The 23427-nt window shown below is 25.3% G+C and overlaps 2 protein-coding genes across 8 annotated transcripts in view; one reads left to right on the forward strand and one right to left on the reverse strand.

The window, feature by feature from the left end:
* LOC135927499 (uncharacterized protein DDB_G0283357-like) overlaps nucleotides 1-23427 on the forward strand; it is a 46705-nt gene that overhangs the window by 14547 nt on the left and 8731 nt on the right. For 3 of the 7 annotated variants that reach the window (XM_065463507.1, XM_065463508.1, XM_065463509.1), the window contains 8 exons: nucleotides 1081-1155; nucleotides 1338-1415; nucleotides 3191-3337; nucleotides 3442-3498; nucleotides 4601-4744; nucleotides 7175-7341; nucleotides 8942-9364; nucleotides 9462-9748. In XM_065463507.1, coding sequence (XP_065319579.1) covers nucleotides 1081-1155; nucleotides 1338-1415; nucleotides 3191-3337; nucleotides 3442-3498; nucleotides 4601-4744; nucleotides 7175-7341; nucleotides 8942-9350 — 1077 coding nt within the window. In that variant the 3' untranslated portion in view covers nucleotides 9351-9364; nucleotides 9462-9748. Of the gene's footprint in view, nucleotides 1-1080; nucleotides 1156-1337; nucleotides 1416-3190; nucleotides 3338-3441; nucleotides 3499-4600; nucleotides 4745-7174; nucleotides 7342-8941; nucleotides 9365-9461; nucleotides 9750-23427 lie in introns of those variants that run through there. The other 4 variants (XM_065463510.1, XM_065463511.1, XM_065463513.1 and 1 more) reach the window with 4 other exon arrangements.
* LOC135927500 (cell growth-regulating nucleolar protein-like) lies at nucleotides 9584-18962 on the reverse strand. Its single transcript, XM_065463515.1, has 8 exons — nucleotides 18845-18962; nucleotides 18681-18801; nucleotides 18576-18630; nucleotides 18051-18100; nucleotides 17914-18006; nucleotides 13368-13992; nucleotides 10006-10109; nucleotides 9584-9960 (listed from the first exon to the last, which is right to left on the reverse strand). The coding sequence occupies exons 2-8, from the start codon at nucleotides 18702-18704 to the stop codon at nucleotides 9817-9819; spliced, it is 1095 nt and encodes a 364-aa protein (XP_065319587.1). The 5' UTR covers nucleotides 18705-18801; nucleotides 18845-18962; the 3' UTR covers nucleotides 9584-9816.

Raw genomic sequence — 23427 nt, forward strand, 5'->3', positions numbered from 1 at the left:
CGACTAAATTAGCGATGAGCATAAACCACAAGCACAACCAATATATTTTAAGTTGTTTTTTCTTGACCTTTTTAAGGTATATTAATATATGATTATTAGAGTCATCAATAGCTCATTATAACTTAATTAGAAAACCAAGCGCCACCTCTCTATGGCAATTACTACGTAGGTTAGGATTATTATCGGCACCAAATATTGATATGATGGATTGGTATCAAATAAGTAAAGTTCTACCTAAGTAAGTTTGACTTGGGACCGGGGGTAAAAAATAAATATTGTTACTCGTATAAAATTTTTTACCATCGTATTTCTCTTAATGGGCATGTTTATATCTTAACATTTTATTTTTAAATTTTGTACAATATTAAGAGAAAAATATCTGCTAGATTGCCAAATTAGGATTTAAATCGGGTTCAGGAATTTTAAACTTTATCAGAAATTTTTTTAACATGAACTTAATAATTAGGCATTTTTAGAAATACCTTTACTATTTATTTCATCAAAATGCCTCATTTAAATTTTTTAAACGGTCACTCGCACTTTTTAAAATAAATTGTCACCTTTCTATGGTACATCTTTATTGAAATTTTAATTTAACATGTTTACAATATCTATTTTCCCATTTGAAAAATTTAAAAATAACGATTATTACAATTTTCACTTTTTTATGGTACATCATCACTGTTTAAAAAAAATAATGATGACAAATGAAACAACTTACCTGCCCATAATTTTAATATCTACTAAATTTTGTTATTATGTTATTATATTTATTGGAGTCAACCCTAAAAGCCTTTTAGTAGAAAAAATGATCTGGATATTGGGTCAGATGAAAAAAAGCTACATCCTGCCTCCACCCTCCTCCCCAGTAATAGCTTTACCCTTCGAGAGGTAGCGCTTGGCTTGTTGCCTATTCAATAGGTTTTTTAAATTATCTATCGATTGATACTTCTAATAACTATATATTAATATACTTTAATAAGTTCAATAAGAAATATTAAAATATATGTGTCTGTGTTCGGGGTTCATGCCATAGCTGATTTATTAAATTTATTATAATTATTATAATTAATCAATCAGGCTCAAGAAATCCCTAGTTCTAATGTTGGTGATGCTAATCCACTGGGAAGTGGTGGTTGGGGAGAAAGTAAAAAGGTTGTAAATATTTATGATTTAAAAAAATGGATGTAGATTATTTTTAAAATTCCTTCTATACCCTAAATTTGTTGATAATTAAGGCTTTATTTTCTAACATAAATAAGGTTTAAAAAAGTCGACAAACAATTTTAACTATTTGCAAGATATTTTTTTTATAATTCTTATTACTCTTTAAATAGAATGTTGATTCTGACTGGGGCTCAGATGCAATAAATAAGGATTCTGAAGAGAAATTGGAGGCAGTTAGTAATGCAGAAGTAAAATTTATATATATCTTATTTTTATAAAAACATAAATTACTCCAAATGTAGGAGGGGCATATTCAAATTATTTTTTCTCTCACCCTGTCACTTTTCGAATTTTATACTTTTTAAAAAATAATGTTTGAAAAGTGGTTTCCATTTTAAAACTTTTAAAGAGAAATTATAAATACTAAATAAACCCTTTAAAATAAATGAACCACAATTTTATTTATTAAATTAAAATTATATTTTTTTTTAAAGTTCAGTTTTGGTGTTTTTCGGTTATTTTTTCGTTTTCACAATATATTATATATATTGTTTTTACCTTTTTGTTTTATTATTGTTCTAATTTCTTTGTATTTCCTTCATAAGCTGTGTCCTAAATGAATAAAAAACTACTCAAAAGTTTTAAGAATTACATATCTTTCATGAGTTTTCAGAGAAACGAAACATGTCCTGAATCTTTCTTTAGATTTTCAAAAGTATTGTTAAATTCTCAATTTAAAATGTTTTATATGAATGATTTATTAATTCTATATTTTATATTATTTGATATTTTTTCGTGCAAAAATTTCACAAATTACAAAATTTTAATGATAAAATAATTAAATTCCCACAATTCGTAAAACTTTTAAGAATCACAAAACATTAATGAATTATAAAAAATCATTTAGGCCAATATTAATTTTACATTAATAATAGCTTATATTATTTTTTTTCGTTTATTTCACTTAATTTTCGAGATTTATTTTTTTTTATTTAGGATATAGCCTTACAAAAATAATTTGTTTTTTAAGAAATTAATTCGGAGAAAAAAAATTATAAATTTATTAATAATATAATTAATTAAAAACATAAACAATTTTTTATAATTACTCTTTTTTTATTTCTTTTACAAATAATTATAATATATTTAAATGAATGAATTTACAATTTTACACAAAAAAACGACTCACATAACAAATATTTTATACTTTTACTAAAATAATTTTATTCTTCTTGGGTAATTCGAGATTGGCCTCTTAATGACATCCAATTTTTATAAATTAGATGCTGGGTTTGGCAAATTTTCAAAAAATGTATTTGTATATAAATATACTTTATAAATACTAAATACCATAAAATATTTTTCTAAAATGATTCGAATCTGCGGTAATACATAAGCATTATAAATAATATATTTATTGTTGCAGCAGTAGGTCACATAAGTTATATAATAAGTGCAAATCTAATTAATATCACCATCTTACCCACCATATAATAATCGTCATAATTTTGATATTTGAAATATGCCAAGGTTTAGGAGTAGGGTATCGGTTCTCTGCTGAGGATTAAATCGCTCCATTTATTTTTGGTTTTATTTTTAGTTGTGCAGATATTACATTTAGCACTATATTATTGATTTTTAATGATATTTTGAAAAAATTTCCATTTGTCCATCAAAAAAAACTTGTGTTTTTGGTAATATCCAATTTAAAAATAAAATAATACCTAAAATGGGAGATATTAATTTTTTGCTAACGTGTCATAAATATAATATTTAGATAATTAAAAGTGGATTTATTTAATTCAATATATAATATAAAAAAATTAAATTGTTTTTACAATTGTTTGAAAATCTTGAAATTAAATAATTTCCAAAATGTTCAAATAAAATACGCCCGACCCTGATTAGATACACTTTAAGAATTAGTTCTTGTTTTATATTCTGGTTATTGGATTTCACCCACTTCTGAGGCTTCTAATTCATAAACATCGATTTAAATTTTTCGAACTACAAATGCCACTAGGTAAAAGCTGAAATATTATCAATCAGCGATGGATTATTAGGAGACATTACAGATACAATTCCGACCTCTTGGACACAAGAAGAATTGAACAGCCATTACACCGATTACAATGTTAGGAAGAAACAAACTGTTGTTGAAGATTTAGAGGTTCAAATTTTATTCAAAATATGGCTACTTTAAAGCTAATATTACATATTATTGATTAGAGCATGGAGAGTTAATGTTTTTTAAATTATAAATTTAATTTTAAGGAAAATGACGATCAAAATGAACAGAGTAAATGGAACAATCAAGATACTCCTACTCTAGTAATTTTTATTTACGAACTTTGGCATTTGATCATTTAAATATTTTGTAATTCTATCAAACTATTTTGTTTAGTGTCCCTTCTATCCCTTATAGATTTTAAAAAACTGCCATTTTAAATGTAAAGATTTTCCACATATAGCTCGAAAGGTTTGGATTTCTATTATCGAAATTTCAAGACTTATAATATTATTTCTTAGAAATCTTGATTTCGCCCTTTTAAAAAATCGGCTAAATGGAACTGTTTAACATCACTATTAGTGTTGTTAAATAGTCGAGTTTATTCGACATAATCGTTAGTCGGTATATTGACTAGCTTAGTTCAGAACTCGGTGTGAACTAGAAGACGAATATTTCCTAATTACCTTTAAAAAATAATTTTTATTTTCGTTTTTTAGAAATAAAATTAAGAACCTGTAGCCAATTTTTTGGATAAGAACTCGCGTTTTCTTTGATAAAAAAATTATATATTTGTATATGAATATTAAAATCTAACAATCATTAATTTGATTATATATTTGTATATGAATTATTAAAATCTAAAACTCATTATTTTGATTATATATTTGTATATAGATGTGATATCAGCTCAATAAATTTTTTAGCTCTGTTTCTTTATCGAGATACATTTGTATATGTATCTATATCTAGATATGTTTTTGATGTATTTAGTAATTTTAATTACTTTTTTAGATATTTGAAATTAAATATTGTGTATTTTGGAATATTCTCGTTTCTAAAGAGGGCCATATCTAGTATTGCATAATCGGCTATACCTTATTCGGCTTAGTCTTAAAAATCGTTTAAATTTAGTCAAAAATTATGCATCGGCTAATCGTCTGTCAGCGTTCCGTAAGATATGCCTAGAGCGTTAATTATTATTTATTTATATTTAAATATTTTATTATTATCAACAAAATGTATTATATGATTTAATATTTTTTATTTATATATTTATCAAAAATTAAGATAATATTTATATGTTAAAATATTTGCACTAAATATAAAAGATAATAGTTCTTAGTTAAAATAAATTATTAAACCACATTAAGCAATTAATTTTTTCAGTTTGATATTATACAATTTACCCATTATTTTTATAAGATGACTGAATTAGAAATCACCTTCAACTCCGATTCTCTGCACTTGTCTCCTACATTAGATGATGAAATTATTGTAAATAACGGATCTAATACTATAACTAAGTTGGTAGAGGATTATACCAGTAATACTTCGCCACTTGAAAATGTAAGATTTATTTTATTTTTACCCTTGATAGGTAAGGTTGGGGTTTTTTTCCTCGGGTTGTTCATATATTTAATAAATTTTAAGTTTGCTCATACTTATTCACAACATCTTGTATAAAATAAAATTATAATTTTTATTACTAAACATCTGCCAATCAACAATGAAACATTTATTGATTAATAAAATATTGTTATAATAATGACTTTTGTTTATCATATTAAATTATTTAAAAATATAATTTGAGAAGTAACTATTATAATCGTCCATGAAAATTAGGGTTGCTGATCCACAAATTTTTCACCGATTCCATCCGATATTACTACAAAATCGATCCAATATTTTTTCTATCTTTGAACCAATAAACATAAAACTCAATATTTTTTGCAAAAAACCAACTAATTACTTTTTTCATCGAAAATTAATCACTTCATTACAAATATGGATGATGATTATAGCAGAATTTTAGTCTCCTTAAATGGTTTGATTTAGCCGATTTTTAAAAACGGCTTAATCATGATTTTAGCCAATATATTATATTACCTTTACATCATAATTACGATAGATATCCAGACCTTTCTGTCACCTCTGAGCAAAATTTATAAGCTTGCATAATTTACTTTTGATCAAAATCTTGGGTTAATCATTAATTGTCAATCAAGCTTTTAACAATATTAGTTAATATGACTTGTTAGATATATTTAAATTCTTTTCTTATTACAGATAAATAATATAACAACAAATTTTTAACTATTCTCTTTTTTTAAACATTGCAGATAGAATAAATTTTGATTCTTTTATTATCATTCACAAGTATTCCAAAATAATTAAAAATATTGCTTCAATCTTATATATAGTTAAATATTAGTACAGTCAAATATTAGTACAGTCCTAACAAAATCTCATCTTCCAAACTCAACAGTTTATATGAGAAACCTGGCCTCTCAGAGTCCACCCTTAGGGTTTTAAATACAGTGCCGTTTAATAAAAATCAGAGTTGTTAAGAAGCGGAGCTACAAGAGCCCCATCTGGAGCGCCAATCCTTTTTTAAAATGAGGAGTGGGAGCTAGCCCCTTTTGCTCCATCGCTCCTTTAAATTTATGGTATAAATGAAATTATTTTTTAAATGTTAATAATATTTGTTAATTAAAATTCTATAAAAATGAAATTTTATTTTATTTAAATTTATCCACTATTAAATGTTGAGTCAAGTTTTATATTTGTTTTTCTTCTAATCTTTTAAATTAAACATAAAGTTTTTCATTTTTATATTGAAAATTTGTGGAAAATCCTGTGTCATAATAATATTCATTTTATAGATATATAATAAAAAATAGTTTTCGATATTATGGATTTAGAGATCATAGAAGATGAAATGGAATTTCCAATTCCATCATAGATGTTGATCCAAATTATTAAACAAATTTAAGGGCAAAATGCCTTTTGTGTTTAAGTAAAAGTAATTCATTTTCAAAACTGGGCAACTCCAATCTAAAAAAAACAAAAGATATTTTTTTATTTTGGAATAAATTTTTTTTAAATGGTTATAATTAATTTTGGGCAATACATTATAGTTGAGCCTGGGTTATATATGATTTTTTAAATATATTTTAATATTTATTTAAATTTTCTCATTACTTGTTCAACCTCCTTTTTTATACCTGAATTAAAAAATATCTATAAAATACAATTCTCCTCTTCCCTCTAGTGCTCCTATGGAGCGCTTATTTAGTATTGCAAAACAGATCTTAGGGGAGAGGCATGGAACTTTGTTGAATTCTATAGGAAAGTTATTACTTTTAAAGGCTAAAAGATTATAAATATTTTGATTGATCATTTAAAATAAAATCATAATTTTATTTCGTGTACCTTCTAAAAAAATGAAAATCGAAGGAGTTGTTATGGAGTGGCACTCCATTACTTGGAGCGGGAGCTAGCTCCTTTTGAGAGGTATGAGCGGGAGCTATAAACTTTTAAAAAGGAGCAAACAACTCTGATAAATATATCATATCTGATCATGATTACCAGGTAAAGACTATTTTTGGGAAAACAATTAAGAATGTGGAAGATTTTGTTGCTGATTTGAGAAATTTTAAAATTGTGGTACATTTCGACTTTTTAAAAAAATGTGGTAGTCGGCTATAGTCAATGGGGAAGACCTGATAACCCTGTTTTTTGTTGTATACTAATTTAATTACAAAATTCAAGAAGCTTTTAAGTATAATGCGTATTTTTTTAAATTTACACCTTTATAAGGAGTTGATAAAAGTTTTAAATCCTTTTAGGACCTTTAAATGTTTTTCCAACCAAAACGGTTATAAATATTTAAGAAAGAATATAGAATAAAATAAGCATTAATTTGAAATGTAAATGGATCAGAAATAAATATACAATTCAGAATTTTATATTTTTTAAATCATCTATCATATTTAGGAATCTCCAACATCGCTGGTTCACATAATTGAAGAAACATTTGCCCAAAGTAATGTACATGAACAGTTGAGTGATAAATTTACCAGAGCAACCGTTATAAACAATGCTGATGAAATTAAACCCATTGATACCTCAAATGAAGGATTTGATAATAATACCAAAACAGGGTAACACAAATATTAGATTTTCCCACTATTAGTGTAGCATTTTAATTATTATATATGCACAAAAAACTTATCTAATGACCATCATAATCTTAACTTTATATGGTAGCTTATATTTTCTTAACATCAGAGACCTTCTTGGGCTGGGCCGGGTATGGGTCTAATATTTTTCTAGCGGGTCTGGGTTTAAATCTAAAATTATTACATTTAAATTTAGATTATTAAAACAGTTGATTTAAATTTCAGTATTGTAAACAAAATGATTGCCTAAATATATTTAAATATTGTTTATTTTCATTAAATAAAAAAAATTAAATTTTTGTATATGGGCTTGGGTTGGGCTTAGGAAATTTTTGTGTAACTTATGGGCTTAGGCCGGACTTGAGAATTTTTTATAACATTAAAATATAGGCCTGGCCAGACTTTATAATTATTTTTAACATTAAATCTGGGCTTGGGCTAAAAAAAAATTTTACTGCAGGCTGGGCTTGGTCAAAAAATTAAGGCCCATGAAGGTCTCTGCTTAACATCTGTTTTAATAAATTTGTACCATCAAATGCCACATTAGCTATTTTGACCGAATCTTATACGATAATTTAATTACTTCAATTCATAGTTTATTTTACTACCAATAAACTTCTCAGCTTCAGGCATACGAAAATCTCATTTTACAAATTTTGACCTCATTGATACCATTTCTATTTCTTTTCTTATTTCATTTAATTTTTTTACTCTAATTATAATTAAAATAATTTTTAAAAAAGTATTATTACATTTAGGGCTTAATAAAATTAATGAATTACTTTTACTTGATATAACATTATTTCATTAAAATGGAACTAATATTAGTGTTGCTAAACGGCTAACTCAATATTTTAGCCAGAAAAACATTTTCCAGGTCACGAGATTTCGTTTATAGATGTTCAAACCTTTGTGCCACCTATGAGCAAAATTTTAAGGCTTGCATAATATTTTTCCTAATAAATTATTGAGTTAGCCGTTTAACAACACTAAAAAATGCTATATTGAGAAAATGAACAATTTTTTAAATAGTCAATAAAAAGCAAGAACCCTAACCGTAATGATTATCAGTAGGGTTCAGATTATACTCAAAAAATAATAATATCGGTTTGGTTTGAACCTTTCACATATATGCATATTTGAATTGTGTAAAAATATTTTTCAAAAATAATATTGAGCTTATACAATTAAAATACTATTAAGATTCTCTTCTGTCAAAATATATTGTTAGGGAGGAAGAATAAATTTTAAGGGGATTTAATAATTTTCCGACCCTAACACTACTGTGATGATTATACAATATTTATAGTTATATTCCATTTACAATATTTTTTTTAAAAAAGTGGTCCTGGTTTTTTGAATTTGATTCGGTTCCAGGTTTAAACTAATATTTAAACAAATCCTTTAAAACGAATAACACTTACTAGCATTTTTCTTATAGCCGTTTACTGAAATTTTAAAAGGAATTCAGGCTTCTATTTTAAACTCTAATTAAAATAAATAAAAGCTTACAATAAAAACTTTTTTTTAACCTTACGTTCTATGAATTTTCTAATGTTTTTTTTAAAAAATCGATGTGAAGGCATTTGGTTGATGAGAGTGTTATATCGCAAAATCAAGATGATTGTTGTAACACAATTCAAGAAAATAATAGGGTCAGTGATTTTGACTTGATCAATAAATTAGTGTTTGATAGAATTGCAAATTATTGCCAAATAAATAAATCGATAACCAGAGGTAAAACATTTTATCAAGATGGTGTTCCAATAGGCCCAATCATGGATATCGGGACTAAAACAGTTCGTGAGAGTCCCTGCCGAGGCATGGATAGATTTAAAAACAGCAGTATATTTTTTCAGCGTTTGTTAGCCAAGTTCTCAGTTTTGGAAAAACATGGTCATACAAAAGACTGTTGTCTCAACGAATTGCCAGTTAGTGAAAAGTGTGATAAGGTTGCTCATGAAGAGCACGATGATTTTAAATCAGCATAATTATCCTTTAATAAGTATGTATGTAAGTTTATCACTGAGATAAGGTTTAATCTATGATTATAGTAAATTTTATTTATCATATATACATGCTTTTTTGTATAAAATATATAGATTATTGGATGATACACAAACTCAAGATTATCATGAATGTAAATCCAGTACAGGATGGGATTGAAATTTATGAATTTTTACAATATCAAAAATTGTTTTTTAAGTTGTATTTTTTACGATGTTTAAATTGAATATCCTTTTTATTTTTATGTAAATTACATATTTTTTAAGAAATTTATGAATATTTTTTAAAATGATATTACCTGGTGTCATTTAAGTTTGCAATTAAAATCAAATTAAATAGATATATAAAATAACCTATAGTTTATAACATATTACCATGATATATTTTTATTTTAAAAAATTTATATTGAATATAAATAAAGAGTATATTTTCTAATTTGTGTGTTAATCACTAGATTCGACAAATTAAACCATCTTTAATGGTAAACAAAGGATTCTTCTTTAATTTTTTGTTGATTTTCTTCATTATATCTTCTTTTGTCAATGCTTGTTTTATCTTTTCTGAATTTACCCATTTTGTATACTCTTTTATTATCTGAAAAATATGATATAAGATTTAAAATTAGTAAGAAAAAATAACCTTTTTATGAAATCTAACTAGAGGTAAAGTGGATTTGATTTTCATTAATGCTTCGAGCTTAGTATCTAACATAGTATTCCAGTTGAATTCTGTTTGCACTTTACCTTAAAAAATATAATTTTTTTAAAAAAATAGTTAATTATTACAAATAAATAATAATTGATAGATTTCATACAAATTGAAAAGTAGAAAGTGGCAAAACCCAAAAATCAGGCCGATTTTTTTTAAAACTTGGTTTATATCAATAAAATATTGAATAAAAACTTAGATTGTTGCAAAATTTAGTTTTTTAAAATCTAAATTAAACTTGTAATTATTATTTGCAATATTCTAAATTTAAAATATTGTTTAAATACTAAAGTCTGTTTTTCTTTAAACCAAAAAATAATCCGTTTTTAAAGATTAAAAGATAACATTACTTAAATGATAATTCGTTTGAAAGAGCAATAAGATTAGGTGTATTGATTGACATATTTTTAATTATATTTTTATATGGTGCGAATTGAATGAGAACAAAGTATAAAAATGTTGTTTATCTATTTTGTACTCTCATAATAAGAGTGTTCTAAAACAACGAAGCATAACAAAAATTGCTAGGGTTAATGCTGGTTATCTGTTTTGAAGAAACTAGGACTATGACATAAATATATTTTTAAAAGCCTCAAAACTTTCGTAACTATAAAATTACTAGCTAATAACCCGTCAAGAATGATGAGGTTGAGGGGTAATTAGTTTGTATATATGGTACTAAATATGCTTTATATTAAAATTTAGGAGAAAAAGAGATAAAATTGTTGCAATGTAACCTGTGAGCATTAAGGGTATAAGAAATATTAAAATTTAGGAGAAAAAGAGATAAAATTGTTGCAATGTAACCCGGTGAGCATTAAGGGTATAAGAAATATTAAAATTTAGGAGAAAAAGAGGTAAATATTGTTGCTATGTAACCCGTGAGCATTAAGGGTATTAGAAATATTTAAATTTGTGATAGAAATTATTTGGGTAAAATTAAAAATAGAAATTCTTCAAAATTTTTGAATTTTAAATATGGGCTAGACATTGGCCTCATAAATTTTCTTTTGCAGACACACCTAGGCCTGATCAAAAACCACGTCCCATGCAACTTTCCCAAAATTTTGACATTTATTTCTATTGTAATTTAATAATGTATTTAATTTTATATTTAGAATAAAATTTAAATTTGTGAAAGAAATAATATTGAATAAAATTTAAAATAGAGATGCTTGGAAATTTTTTTGCAGACCATCAAAAAACCAAATCCCATGCAACTTTCATAAAATTTTGCCATTTATTTCTATTGTAATTTAATAACAATGTCTTAAATTTAATTTTTATATTCCATTTATTTCTATTATAATTTAATAACAATATCTTAAATTTAATTTTATATTTAGAATAAAATTTAAATTTGTGATAGAAATCATATTGGGTAAAATTTAAAATAGATATGCTTGAAAATTTTTTAATTTTAAATATAGACCAGTCATAGGCCTGAATTTTTTTTTCTCATACCTGGCCAACTCATAATAATTTTGTAATTTTTTCCCAAGCCTGGAGATAGGTAAATCTCTGAAAACCATATTGTTGGGAAAATTTTCTCAAGCTATATAAAAGTCATAATTCATTTAAAAATAAAATCAGAATATAAAAGTTGCATGGGCTTGGTTTTTTAATCAGGCCTGGCGATTTCTGCAAAAAAAAATTTCAGGCCAATGTCTAGCCCATATTTAAAATAAAAAAATTTTCAAGCATTTATATTTTACACTTCTATCACAAATCTAAATTTTATTCTAAATATAAAATTAAATTTAAGAGATTTTATTAAATTACATTAAAAATAAATGGCAAAATATTATGAAAGTTGCATGGAACTTGGTTTTTTGAACAGGCCTGGCTTGCAAAAAAAAAAATCATTCAGGATAATGTATAACCCATATTTAAAATTCAGAAATCTTAAAGCATCTATTTTAAATTTTATCTAATATGATTTCCATCACAAATTTAAATTTTGATATTTCTAATACATGCTCACCGTATACATTGCAACAATTTTACCTCTTTCTTTCCTAAATTTTAATATTTATATAAAATTTATTAATAAAGTATATTTAGTACCATACACACAAACTAAATAATTACCCTTCAACCCCGTCAGCTAGTATGGTAATAAACTGCAGAATTTTAAAAATATCAGCTTTAATATATATATAATTTATATTTTAAATTTATATTCAAATTGGTGCATGCTTAAAACATACGACTTTGAAACGCGAGGCTTGTGTTCGACTCTCGTTGAGAGCAAAAAATAACATTACACTATATAGTCTCCTTAAATTTTAAATACATAGAAGATACGAAAACGATCATGTTTTGATTATGGAGATTATATATAAAAGATGAAGCAAGTCCAAAATCTGCCATTAAAATTTCGTAAATTTGATGCTACCATATTATTTCATGGATTTTGTAAGCATGATTTTTGTCAAGGAATTTAGTTTGCAATTTACAAATGAATCCTTAGTCAGTGGCAATATCTTCAATTACTTATAAATAAACTGATACCAACACTCTCGAAAACATGAATGTTTCTAAAGAAGTCACCCTAATAATTGGTTTCTATTCTATATAAAATATAAGCTAGAAATACGTATATTTGGTGGTTATCATAGTGGCGCCAATAGCATTCTAAGTGCTTAATCAATATATCTAAAATTTAAAGGAAAAAATATGCTAGTTTTATGGAAAAGATCGACTTAAAATTTACTCATGAAGGAGCAGAATTAAAAATGTTATAAAGAAAGGCAGAGAATATTAGAAGGTTAATTAGTAAAGCCCCTTCCCCATTTCAAATGGAATATTTAGGTGGAAAGAGCTGCGTGAGACACTGAATCTATTCCTAAGGATTTATACAAAGCTATTTACCGAGAGGATCGAATAAATAATATATTTAGAAAAATCTTCTATCTATCTCATTCATCTCTGAACACATGAATAGCATAAAAATAGCGAAATATCCTGCTGTAGTTAACAAATTTTAAGAAAAATATAATCAAGTCAGCTGTTGCTAATGGAGAAACCGATTGCATTCATGAAAATGGAGGTGGGGGAGTATTCTACAAATTGTTTTATTTTAATCGAAATGCTATATAACCTTATTTTTTTATAAAATTTTCATGTTTAATTAATTTCAATAAGTTAAATATATTTAAAATATTTCTAAATTTTATAAAATAATTATAAAAAATTAAGGTGTTAGAAAGCTTCAAAGTTGGTATGGCGTATGCACCCAATGGTAAATTAGATTACAAGAATAATGTGAATAAGAAAACTTTTTAAAAAACCTATGGCCTCAAGATTTGTAACTTTTTGGCTTTCATTCGATTCATTTATTGATTTTTCACCGTCATTACAATTACAGTTATTCTCAAATATGAAAATTTCTTCACCTCTATCGGACATTTTAAATTTTTTCTTGATTTCATTGCAATCACCATTACTATCGTGAATTTTTCCACTATTTGATTCCATCGTTTTTGATTTTTTCTTGATGAATCCATTGCAATGTATGTGCTTGTCGATATGGGTTACTTTGCTGTTTGTTTTGATATTTTTTAATTTTTTCTTAGTCCTGTTGCACTCCTCATTAGCTTCGTAAATAATTTGAATTTCTTCGCTATTTACTTTGATTTTCTTGTTAATTCCATTGCATTCATCATTATCTTTGTGAAATAATAGGTTTTCACTTATTCTCTCAATTTTTTCTGATTTTTTCCTTTTCTTGAATCCAGCGCAACCATTATTACCTTCAGGATTAATTTCGAATTCGTCAGTATTTGTTTCGATATTTTTCAATTTTTTCTTAATTGTCTTAATAGTCGCTTCTTGTTTTTCTTCAGAAAAATCTTCCTTAAGTTTTTGACCGTCTATAATCTTTTTTTCATTGTTGGGTTCATTCTGTGTATCTCCCTTTATTTGATAACAAAATAGTCAAAATAATAATTTATAATTTCAATAAGGAATGTTTAAAAACTTAAATTGGATATGAATAAGTCATATCGTTCCAGATCATTTTAATATATATTTTAGGTTAATATAAATCAGAGACCTGTAAGCCTGGAATTTGTTTACTGACCGTGCAGTATATGGTGAATTCTATATCAAATCAACCAAGGTTTCAACCCAACCCCTTTCAATTTTTCTTAAATTTTGTATAAAGGTAGTATGTACTATAACTAAGAAAAAAAATGAAATTTTATCTTCCAACACTGTTTACCTGCTAAGATATGGGCGTTTAAAGCGCGGAAAAATGGTACATTTTTGTCAAATGCACCTCATTTATTATATCTCGAGAAATAATTATGTTAGAGAAATTATTTAAATTTTATTATATAGCTTATAATAGTTCTTTAATATGACATAAGAATAAATATAATGCAAAATTAATATCGAAAATCGGATATAGCCATAGAAAAATAACGGTATTTTTTAAAAATATTTTTCCTGTTCACTACTTTATATTTGTACAAAATTCTAGACTGGGATGAACATGTCTCTAGGAGTTATGACTCTTTATATGGCTAAAATTGAACAAATTTAAAATAAATATCATATTTAAATTTAATGAATAGTTAGTTATGAAATAATGTTTATTTTTAAATTATGTCTAAATGATAAGCCCTTACTTTTTTTAATCTTTAACAAAATTTTTGAGAGGTGGCTGAGTAGTGTTGATAAACGGCTCGATTTGAGCCGATTTTTAAAAACGGCTAACTCAATATTTAAGCCAGAAAAATATTGCCTAAGCCTCGAGACTTCGCTAATAGATGTATAAACCTTTGTGCTATCTAAGACCAAATCTTCAGTCTTGCATAAACTTTTTCTGGCTAAAATATTGAGTTAGCTGTTTTTAAAAATCGGCTCAAATTGAGCCGTTTAACAACACTATGGCTGAGATAGTGGGCTTTGTATATTGTCTCGAAATTACTTGACAAAATAATTCCAAACATATTTATAACTTTATTTGCCTCAAGTTGCATAATTACATATAATACAATCAAAATTTTATATTTAAAATATATCAAATATTAAATCATCCAAAGAATTTGAATAAAATTTGACGCCTAGGGAATAAAAGCATGAAATTTTTATGTTACAGAAATTCTCTTTGCTCCCAAAAACCTGCTTTCAATATGATTTTATATGTTAATATATTTATTATTGCTCACAAATATATAATTTACCACATAACATATATTTCTTGCATGGTTAAATAAATCCATTGTTGTCAATATGTGATGTCCAAATGGGAGTTGCAAGCTTGCTCAAGCTGCTAATCGTTTAGTAATGCCCCGTAAACCGTAGCAGGGACTTTTACCATGTGCGGTTTCAAAAAATACTCAGCCTTTATCCCAAAATCACTTTCATGATTTTAGAAATTAATGAATTTTTATATTTATATTGGGTTACTGCTCCATCTGAAAAAAAATAAATTTTTATCATATGTTTCTTTCAAGAATAGGATCAATTTTGTTTGAAATAAATAAAATGTACATTGTGTTATCCTAACAATCTGATATAACCACTAAATTTACATGTTTTATAATGTTGTCCTTAATAAATCGTAAAAGGGTGGATAATGGCCTGATTATTGGTCCAATTAAATCCTTGTGCATGGTCCTGCACTACAAATGCAGTTTTCTGAAAATTCCGCAATAACTAAGAATTAGCCAACATTTAAATTGGATATTAAAAAGTTTCAAATTAATGATTATCATGAAGCTATAAACAAATGAGGAATCAAATTGTTTAAATTTTCAATTAAGTAATCTATAAATTCGTCGACTGATTTTATTAGTGTTTCGAAAGTAGTTCGATCAACTGATATCCATTGTTTGAATATTATATAATCTATTGAATTCGTGTCAAATAATATATTAAGTCTTTCTTTTATTTTTGAAGATATGAGGCAAAATTTATTGTTGAATTTTAATTATGTTAGATTTTTTTATGCTAAATAAAATAAATTATTTTGTCAAGTAATTTCGAGACAAAATTTATCTAAAGTGTTAAATAAAGCACATTATCCCAGCAACCCTCAAAAATTTTGTTAAAGATAAAAAAAGTAAGGACCTATCATTTAGACATAATTTTTAAATAAACATTATTTAGTAAATATTCATATTATATGATGATAATTTTAAATTTGTTCAATTTTATCTATATAAAGAGTCATAACTCCTAAAGCCATGTTCATCCCAGTCTATAATTTTGTACAAATATAAAGCAATGTGATATCTAAATACAGAATAAAAAATTGATACCTTTTATCAATGGTTACAGGTTTTTTACATCCGGGTTTCGATTCAGTTTTTTATCAAGTTTATTTGTATGCCATATTAAAAAACTATTATTAAGCTACATAATAAAATTTAAATTATTTCTCTAAGATAATTATTTCTCAAGATATTTGAAAATAAATGAAGTGCATTTTGTCAAAAATGTACCATTATTCCACGCTTTAAACACCCATATCTTAGTGGGTAAACAGTGTTGGGAGGTAAAATTTCATTTTTTACTTAGTTATAGTGGTATACTACCAATATGCAAAATTTAAGAAAAATTGAAGAGGGTCGGGTTGAGATTCTAGTTTTTTGTCGATTTGATATGGAATTCACCATATATATTTTTACAAACTATCCTGGTGGATAGGGGCAAAAATTATAAAATCAGAACTAGGTCCAATATTTTAACTCTACTATTATCGTTAATATATTGAAAATTATAATATATATTTTTTGATCCAATTATAACATTTATGATCTTCATATAAAGATAGAAAGATAACGAGAGGCGCGTGATTTGACATGAAATTACCTTAATAAGCTAAATTTAAAAATAGGCTTAGAGAAAATAGAATCGAATAATTTAGTATTTGTTTTTGTGTGAATCGAATATTTGCATTTTGTATACTACAAATAATTCGATTTTTTTTATATATAACACAAATTTTTCGTATATTTTTTTATAGTATCAAACATTTTTAAAAAAAACCATATCAAGATTGCAATTTTTATTAATTATATCTATCTGAAGTTATTTTAAAATTTATAGAAACCAGAAAGGGAATTCATTTTGAAATCTCTAAGGGCCAGTTCTAATAAAAGTTAATCATATAATATTGTTTAAAATGTATTTATTTTAGAGGATTTAATTAATTGTTAAAATAAATTTGCTTGTTATAATAGAGCTTGGAGCTGGAACCATTAAATCCAATTATTTATTCTTAATCAGATTTTAAAATAAAAACTAGAACCTGAAACCCCTTTAAAATTTATAGAAACTAGAAGGGGAATCATTTTAAAAATTTACAGGGACCAGTTCCAATAAAAGTTTATTTATATTACATTGTTTAAAATGCTGTGCTTCATCCTAAAATTTAATTGATTAAATCTTTGCTTTAATAAAGTTTTGAAACTGGAACCATAATTTACTTTTCAAACTTTTAGGAACGCGAACCTGGAATTACATTAAAAGTATTCAGATTGGAATCCTTTTTGAACTAGATTCTTTTATTTATTTCTGAATATATAATCTAACCAATAAATAATAATTTTAATTTGGTTTTAAGAAATCTTAAACAAAAAATATTAATTTAGTAAATGCCAGAAAAAATTTTTTGTTCAGTGACTTTAATTTTTAAAAAAAATACAAATGTATGAATTATTAAAATACTTATTAAAATATACAAATAATTTATTTTATTATTTGTTGAATATCAAATAATTTTTGATAGGCTTATTTAAAACAAACAAATCAAAAATATTTAATAATTAATGATAAAATTTAATAATAATGATGGGTTATATTATGCAGGCATATTAGATTTACACTAGATATCTCCTTCTCTTCACCATTCATAAGTTCCCATATTTGTGATACCATCGATCTATCCCTTATTTTTAAGCTATTTTGCATAAAATTCTAAATATTTAAGCAAGGTAAAATTAAAAAATAATATATTTTACTTCAAATTTTGATAATTTTCTAGGAATATTTGGGTAATTTAACATATTTTCTAATATAAATTTTAATTTTGGATTAAGATGCATTCCTGATAATTGTTTATGAATTTTCTAATGTATAATAATTTATAGGTTTATAAAAATTTGCTGTGGTATATATTAAAACAGAAACCTTGAAAATATATTACAAACCAAGGCCTGGCCTAAAATCTGGGCAACCATATTTGTTAATATTAAATTTAAAATATCAATAACTAGTTGGATAATGAATAAATTACTACATTTGCTGCTTATATTTTTAATTTCCCTAAAAAACCATTTATAAAATTATTTAAAATGAAAAATATTCAAAATCTGTGCTGTTCCATATTAACAATTTTAAAAAACCAGGATAATACAAAAATAAATTTCTTTGAAAAATCCAGACAGCATTGAAAATTTTAAATCCAAATTATAAATAAAAATTTAAAATAATAGTAAAATTCTAAGGTTTTTTCTCTCTATTATATATATATGCTGGTCCATTACTAGTTATATTTAACATTATATTACAAAATCCAAATGACTGAGGCATCTGTAAATTCTTAAATGATCAAAAAATCATTTATAATATTATATATAATGTAATTATACTTGTATCCATAGTTCTTGCTTCATTTCACCTTTATTAATATTTTTTGATGGATCATAAGTTTTTCCAGAATACTTTTCCGTTTCGCTTATGCATTTAGTGTGATATTCATATTCATTACCCCTATGTTATGATAGTTTAATATCTAATATAACTGAATATGTACAAATATATCTTTCCACAATCAAGACATGATAATTTTTTATTAATACGGCATCGAGCTCTAATAAAATGTTTTTCAACTTGCTGTTTTTTTATATTTTCGCCACAATTATCGCAGGAAAAAAATACCATTTCACTTTTTGAAAAAAAAAAAATTATACAAACCGATTTGATAAAAGTGTTAAAATAGGATTAAAAAGAATTATAAAATGGGATATAGATTAATATAATCATGGGCGTCACTAGCCTTTACATTCTTATAGGACTCAATAAATTTTTTTAATAGGGGTCAAGCCCTTCATACCCCCTATTTAGCCCAGCTTTCATATTCTACTTTTTTATGAAGAATTAATTCTTAGTAACCTACATGGACAAAAGGTTAGAAACTAATATAACTTGTGTTACAGAAAAAATTTGCAAATCAATAATTCTTAAAGATAAGAATATAAACGACCCAAATCATAAAAATATATCTCTTAGATGTTATAGTAGCTAGATAAATAATCAAGAAAATTACTATGAGATATTAAAAGATTATCATTCATTTTTATAGATAGTTGGCCAATATTGCTATCTAAATTATGCAATCAAAACTCTTACCAGCAGGAGTCTCAAATTAAGCCACACAAATAATAGACGAGGGTTAATTTGCAGTCATAGCCATGACACTCACGATGTAAACTCATATTAGTGTTTAATGTGTTAGATAAATTAATAAAATAAATCACTAAAATTTTTAGAAGAAATAATTGTACAAATATATTGAAGCCATGAGTAATCTACACGGTAAAAAATGTCTTGTTAGAAATAAATCATTTAGTGACTATAAAATAAGAACCAGAGTGATATGACGAAAGCAATTAAAATTTTATATATTATTGTGTCGCGTCACCTCTAGTTGGTATATTATATCTCAAAATAATAGTAGTTTGTAATAATATCAAAAATATACTCGTATTAAAAATTTAACTCAAAACTCTTTTTCAAAGAAGAAAAATATAGCTTTTCTAAATACAAGTAAAAAAGGAGAAGGAAAAAAAGATATCTAATAAGGATTAAATCCATTGTGAGATGAATAATATGATTACTAATTTTTAATAAAAAATTTTTAATTAAAATAAATAGATGGCGTTAAAGAATTGAATGCAAATTGTTGATTATATTTATTATCAGATGCATAGCGTCATTAGGAGAGGGCGCACAGGGGATCAAGCCCCCTGAAGATGTTGATATTCCATTTTTCAACAATTATTGATTTGGTAAGGCCAGCAAATTTTTCTTATTAGTCCATTCTATAAAACATTTTCTAAAGTGGTAACACAGCGTTATATTTTCATGGCTTTTGTCAATGTAGATTGATAAGAATTAATTGTTTAAAGTTTGCAAATTTCAATTAAAAGGTATAATATATTAATATATAACCCGGCCAAAGGCTCTCCTAAGTTTGTAAAGACTAGTGATGCCCCTATTGATAAGTAAAGTTTGTTAAAATATTAACTGTAATATATCCTAACTGACAAATTTGTCTGTAAAAGTGGCATTTTACTTAATATTTTGTAACCAATTCTATATGTCTACTTACTTTTTATAAGAAATTTCTTATACCTGTTTGTTTTAAGAAGCGGCATGATAATTCAATTATAATATAAATAATATAGTTGATTAGTGATTTTGAACTCAGCTAATTACAATAAAAATAATTTAAATAATAAAAATTAATTAATCTTCAACTGTTAATGCTAAATTGATATTTAGACATTATGAGTGATATTGATATTCATTTTACATAATTTGATTGCAAGCTGACATAGTGAAAATGTAATTTATATCTATTTATCTAATTTAAAAATTAGAATAGCGCTCATGTAATAAAAATTTAGATAGGATTATTAATGATTGCAAATTTTATATTGCTGATAATATTAAGCAGATAAAATAATCTTTAATTTCCTTTTAAAAATAAATAATAAAATAAATATATAATACCTAATAGAATTATAAAAGAAATTGTTCAGGGGGATATCAAAAAAATATCACATTACTACGGGAAACTTTTATTATATCGAAGTTTAGCGAGTCTGACCGTAACCTCGTAATGATATAAAAAACACTTAGAAGAGCCTTTCGACATAAATACTAATATAATACTTTTATATATATTTTGTTATAGTATGTTTATTTAAGTGGTCCCTACACTTTTTGAGATGTGGAAGCAGATAACCCACTGAAAATTACAATCACCCCCCTCCCCCAGTCTTCCAAAGAATGGTTAATTATTTTTTGACATCCATAAATTTCAAAAATAATTTTTATTGCATCAATCTTTAATATATAATATAAATAAAATGTAAAAAAATTTATACTTTAAAAAAATTCTTTTTAAATTAATAATTTAGACAAAAGCAAAAGAATTTATGAATATTTAATTGTTTAAATAATTTTTTTCATTGATAAAATGGTTAAATTAATAAGAAATGGATCTTTCATGGCACTAAGAAGTCTTGTTATAATTGATTTAATTTTACTCATGACCCTTTCGGCAGTACATGAGGTAGTAATGGTAAATAAATATTTATATAAAATTGTTAAATTAGTGAAAGCAGAAAAATTTTAAAGTAGACGAAAAATCATAAGTCTCAGAATTATCATCATTAGAAGAAGAATTAGCTAAATAATGAATTAGTAAAAATATTTTAATTAAATAAATTTACAATTCTCAGAATCTGACAAATCTTTAGATTCTTTAACCTCTAGGTCACGTGTAATAAATTCTCCCTTTTAGCCAACTTATAAATATTTCGAAACTTCAACGTCTTCAAAAATTGACTTGAATTTAAATGGTAATATATTCAGAGATATCCTTGATATCATCTATAACAATTGAATTTTCTGCCATTCTCTTTGGTGTACAAAATGATGTTTGATTTAAAAATTCATGTATTCATCATTAAATTTTTCATTAAACTACATAATAATCAAGTCAAGTGCATAAAACACAGTAGTTTTTAAACTAAAATAAAATATTATATTTAATTATGAAAGTATATATACCTCTCATTTTTGGATATATTTGAAGTCTAGAACTTTCAAAATCAAAAGGTTCTTCTTCGTAGAATCTTGTGCCTTTGAAAAAATATCCACAAATTCATTGTTATTATCTATCAGGATTAAAAAATAATAAAAGACAATAATTTAATTTATACCTCAAATTAATCAGGCAATCTTTTGCCAATTGAATTTGATTTATTGTAAACCCTATATCCATAAAAATGGTTTGCAATTTTGTACAAGCCAAGCTTGTTATTATCAATAATTTATCCAAAACACAATGTGATAAAATAAATTTTTTCTATTCTAAAGACTATAGCACTAACCATAGTGGAAGTGGTAGGATCTTCAGAATTCTTTATAGTTGTCAAAGCTGCCCTCAAGGCATCATAAAGTATTAAAAAATTTGCAATCGGTTTATATGATGATAGCCAACTTCTATAATTATAAAATAAACATTTTAAATCTAAACAAATAAAATAATATTACCGAATGGTATTCCTGATGCGTAAGAATCGTTGTGATTTTGTCAGTACATTACTCTAACATGCTTTGGGTACCACATATCTTTTAACACCCTTAAAATATACATAAATCCCGTCTAATATTCCTAAAACATTTCATAGTTCTTTTATTGATTGACATTGAACAATGTTTAAATTTAATCAATGACAATAGTACTAAATAAAAGCTGCCTTTGACGCCTCCGTATTCAAAACCTGCACTCCATTCATTGTTCCACTCATCTATGAGGCGCCATCATAGCTTTGCACAACTACGAATTCAGGGGGTAGGTTCATGGAGCCAAGTTTAAATATTATATTCTTTTTAATATCGAAACCAGTTTTTTCTCCCTTCTTCTTTCTTCCATTTTGATTAAAGGTTCAGAATCTGCAATGAGTTTAATAAGGCCTGTCATATTGCCTTCTTGTTGCCTGTTTCCCCGAAGGCTTGGTTACGAGATATTAAATAACCTAGACATCTAATTATTATTCTTATGATAGAGTTTAAATTGTAATATGAAAATTTTTATTGTGAGAAAGTTATAATCGGCCATCATATGTGCCTGTAAAGATTCATGCATAATAATATCACGATTAATATTTTGCCATTTATTTATACCTTATTAACGGAATCACAAGGTCAAGTCCGATATCATAAACCAGAAATCAGCTTTTTTAGAGATTTTTATCTTTGATTATTTAATAAGATTTGAAATTGTCTAACATTATTAAAATGATAGCAGAAAGAAAAACATGCGTTAGAAATACAGTTAAAACCGGATAATTGCGAAGCGTTGGGACTATTTTCTCACTTATCCGATTTTTCGCAATTAAAAGACTTAAATTTTAATAATTTTTAGTATATAATCAATTTTGTGTTGCTAATATAATATATTATATGCAAAATATATTAAATTTGTTATATAATTATATGATTATTAATATTAAGATAATAATTAAGGAATAATAAATGTTAAGATTTTTTTTTAAATGACTAAAAATATTTTTTGGCAATTTGTGTCTAATCTGTGAAATA

Source organism: Gordionus sp. m RMFG-2023, chromosome 3 (assembly GCF_954871325.1).
Source record: "Gordionus sp. m RMFG-2023 chromosome 3, tfGorSpeb1-WG-v2, whole genome shotgun sequence".
Taxonomy (NCBI): Eukaryota; Metazoa; Nematomorpha; class Gordioida; order Chordodea; family Parachordodidae; genus Gordionus; species Gordionus sp. m RMFG-2023.

Coding starts and splice junctions, on each gene's coding strand:
- LOC135927500 (XM_065463515.1), bottom strand. CDS start 18,704: ATGAAGCAAGAACTATGGATACAA. Junction 18,101..18,575: donor TATAATGTTAAATATAACTA/GTAATGGACCAG, acceptor AATTTATATTAG/AAAATATGTTAAATTACCCA. Junction 9,961..10,005: donor TAGTTAGATTTCATAAAAAG/GTTATTTTTTCT, acceptor CATATTTTTCAG/ATAATAAAAGAGTATACAAA.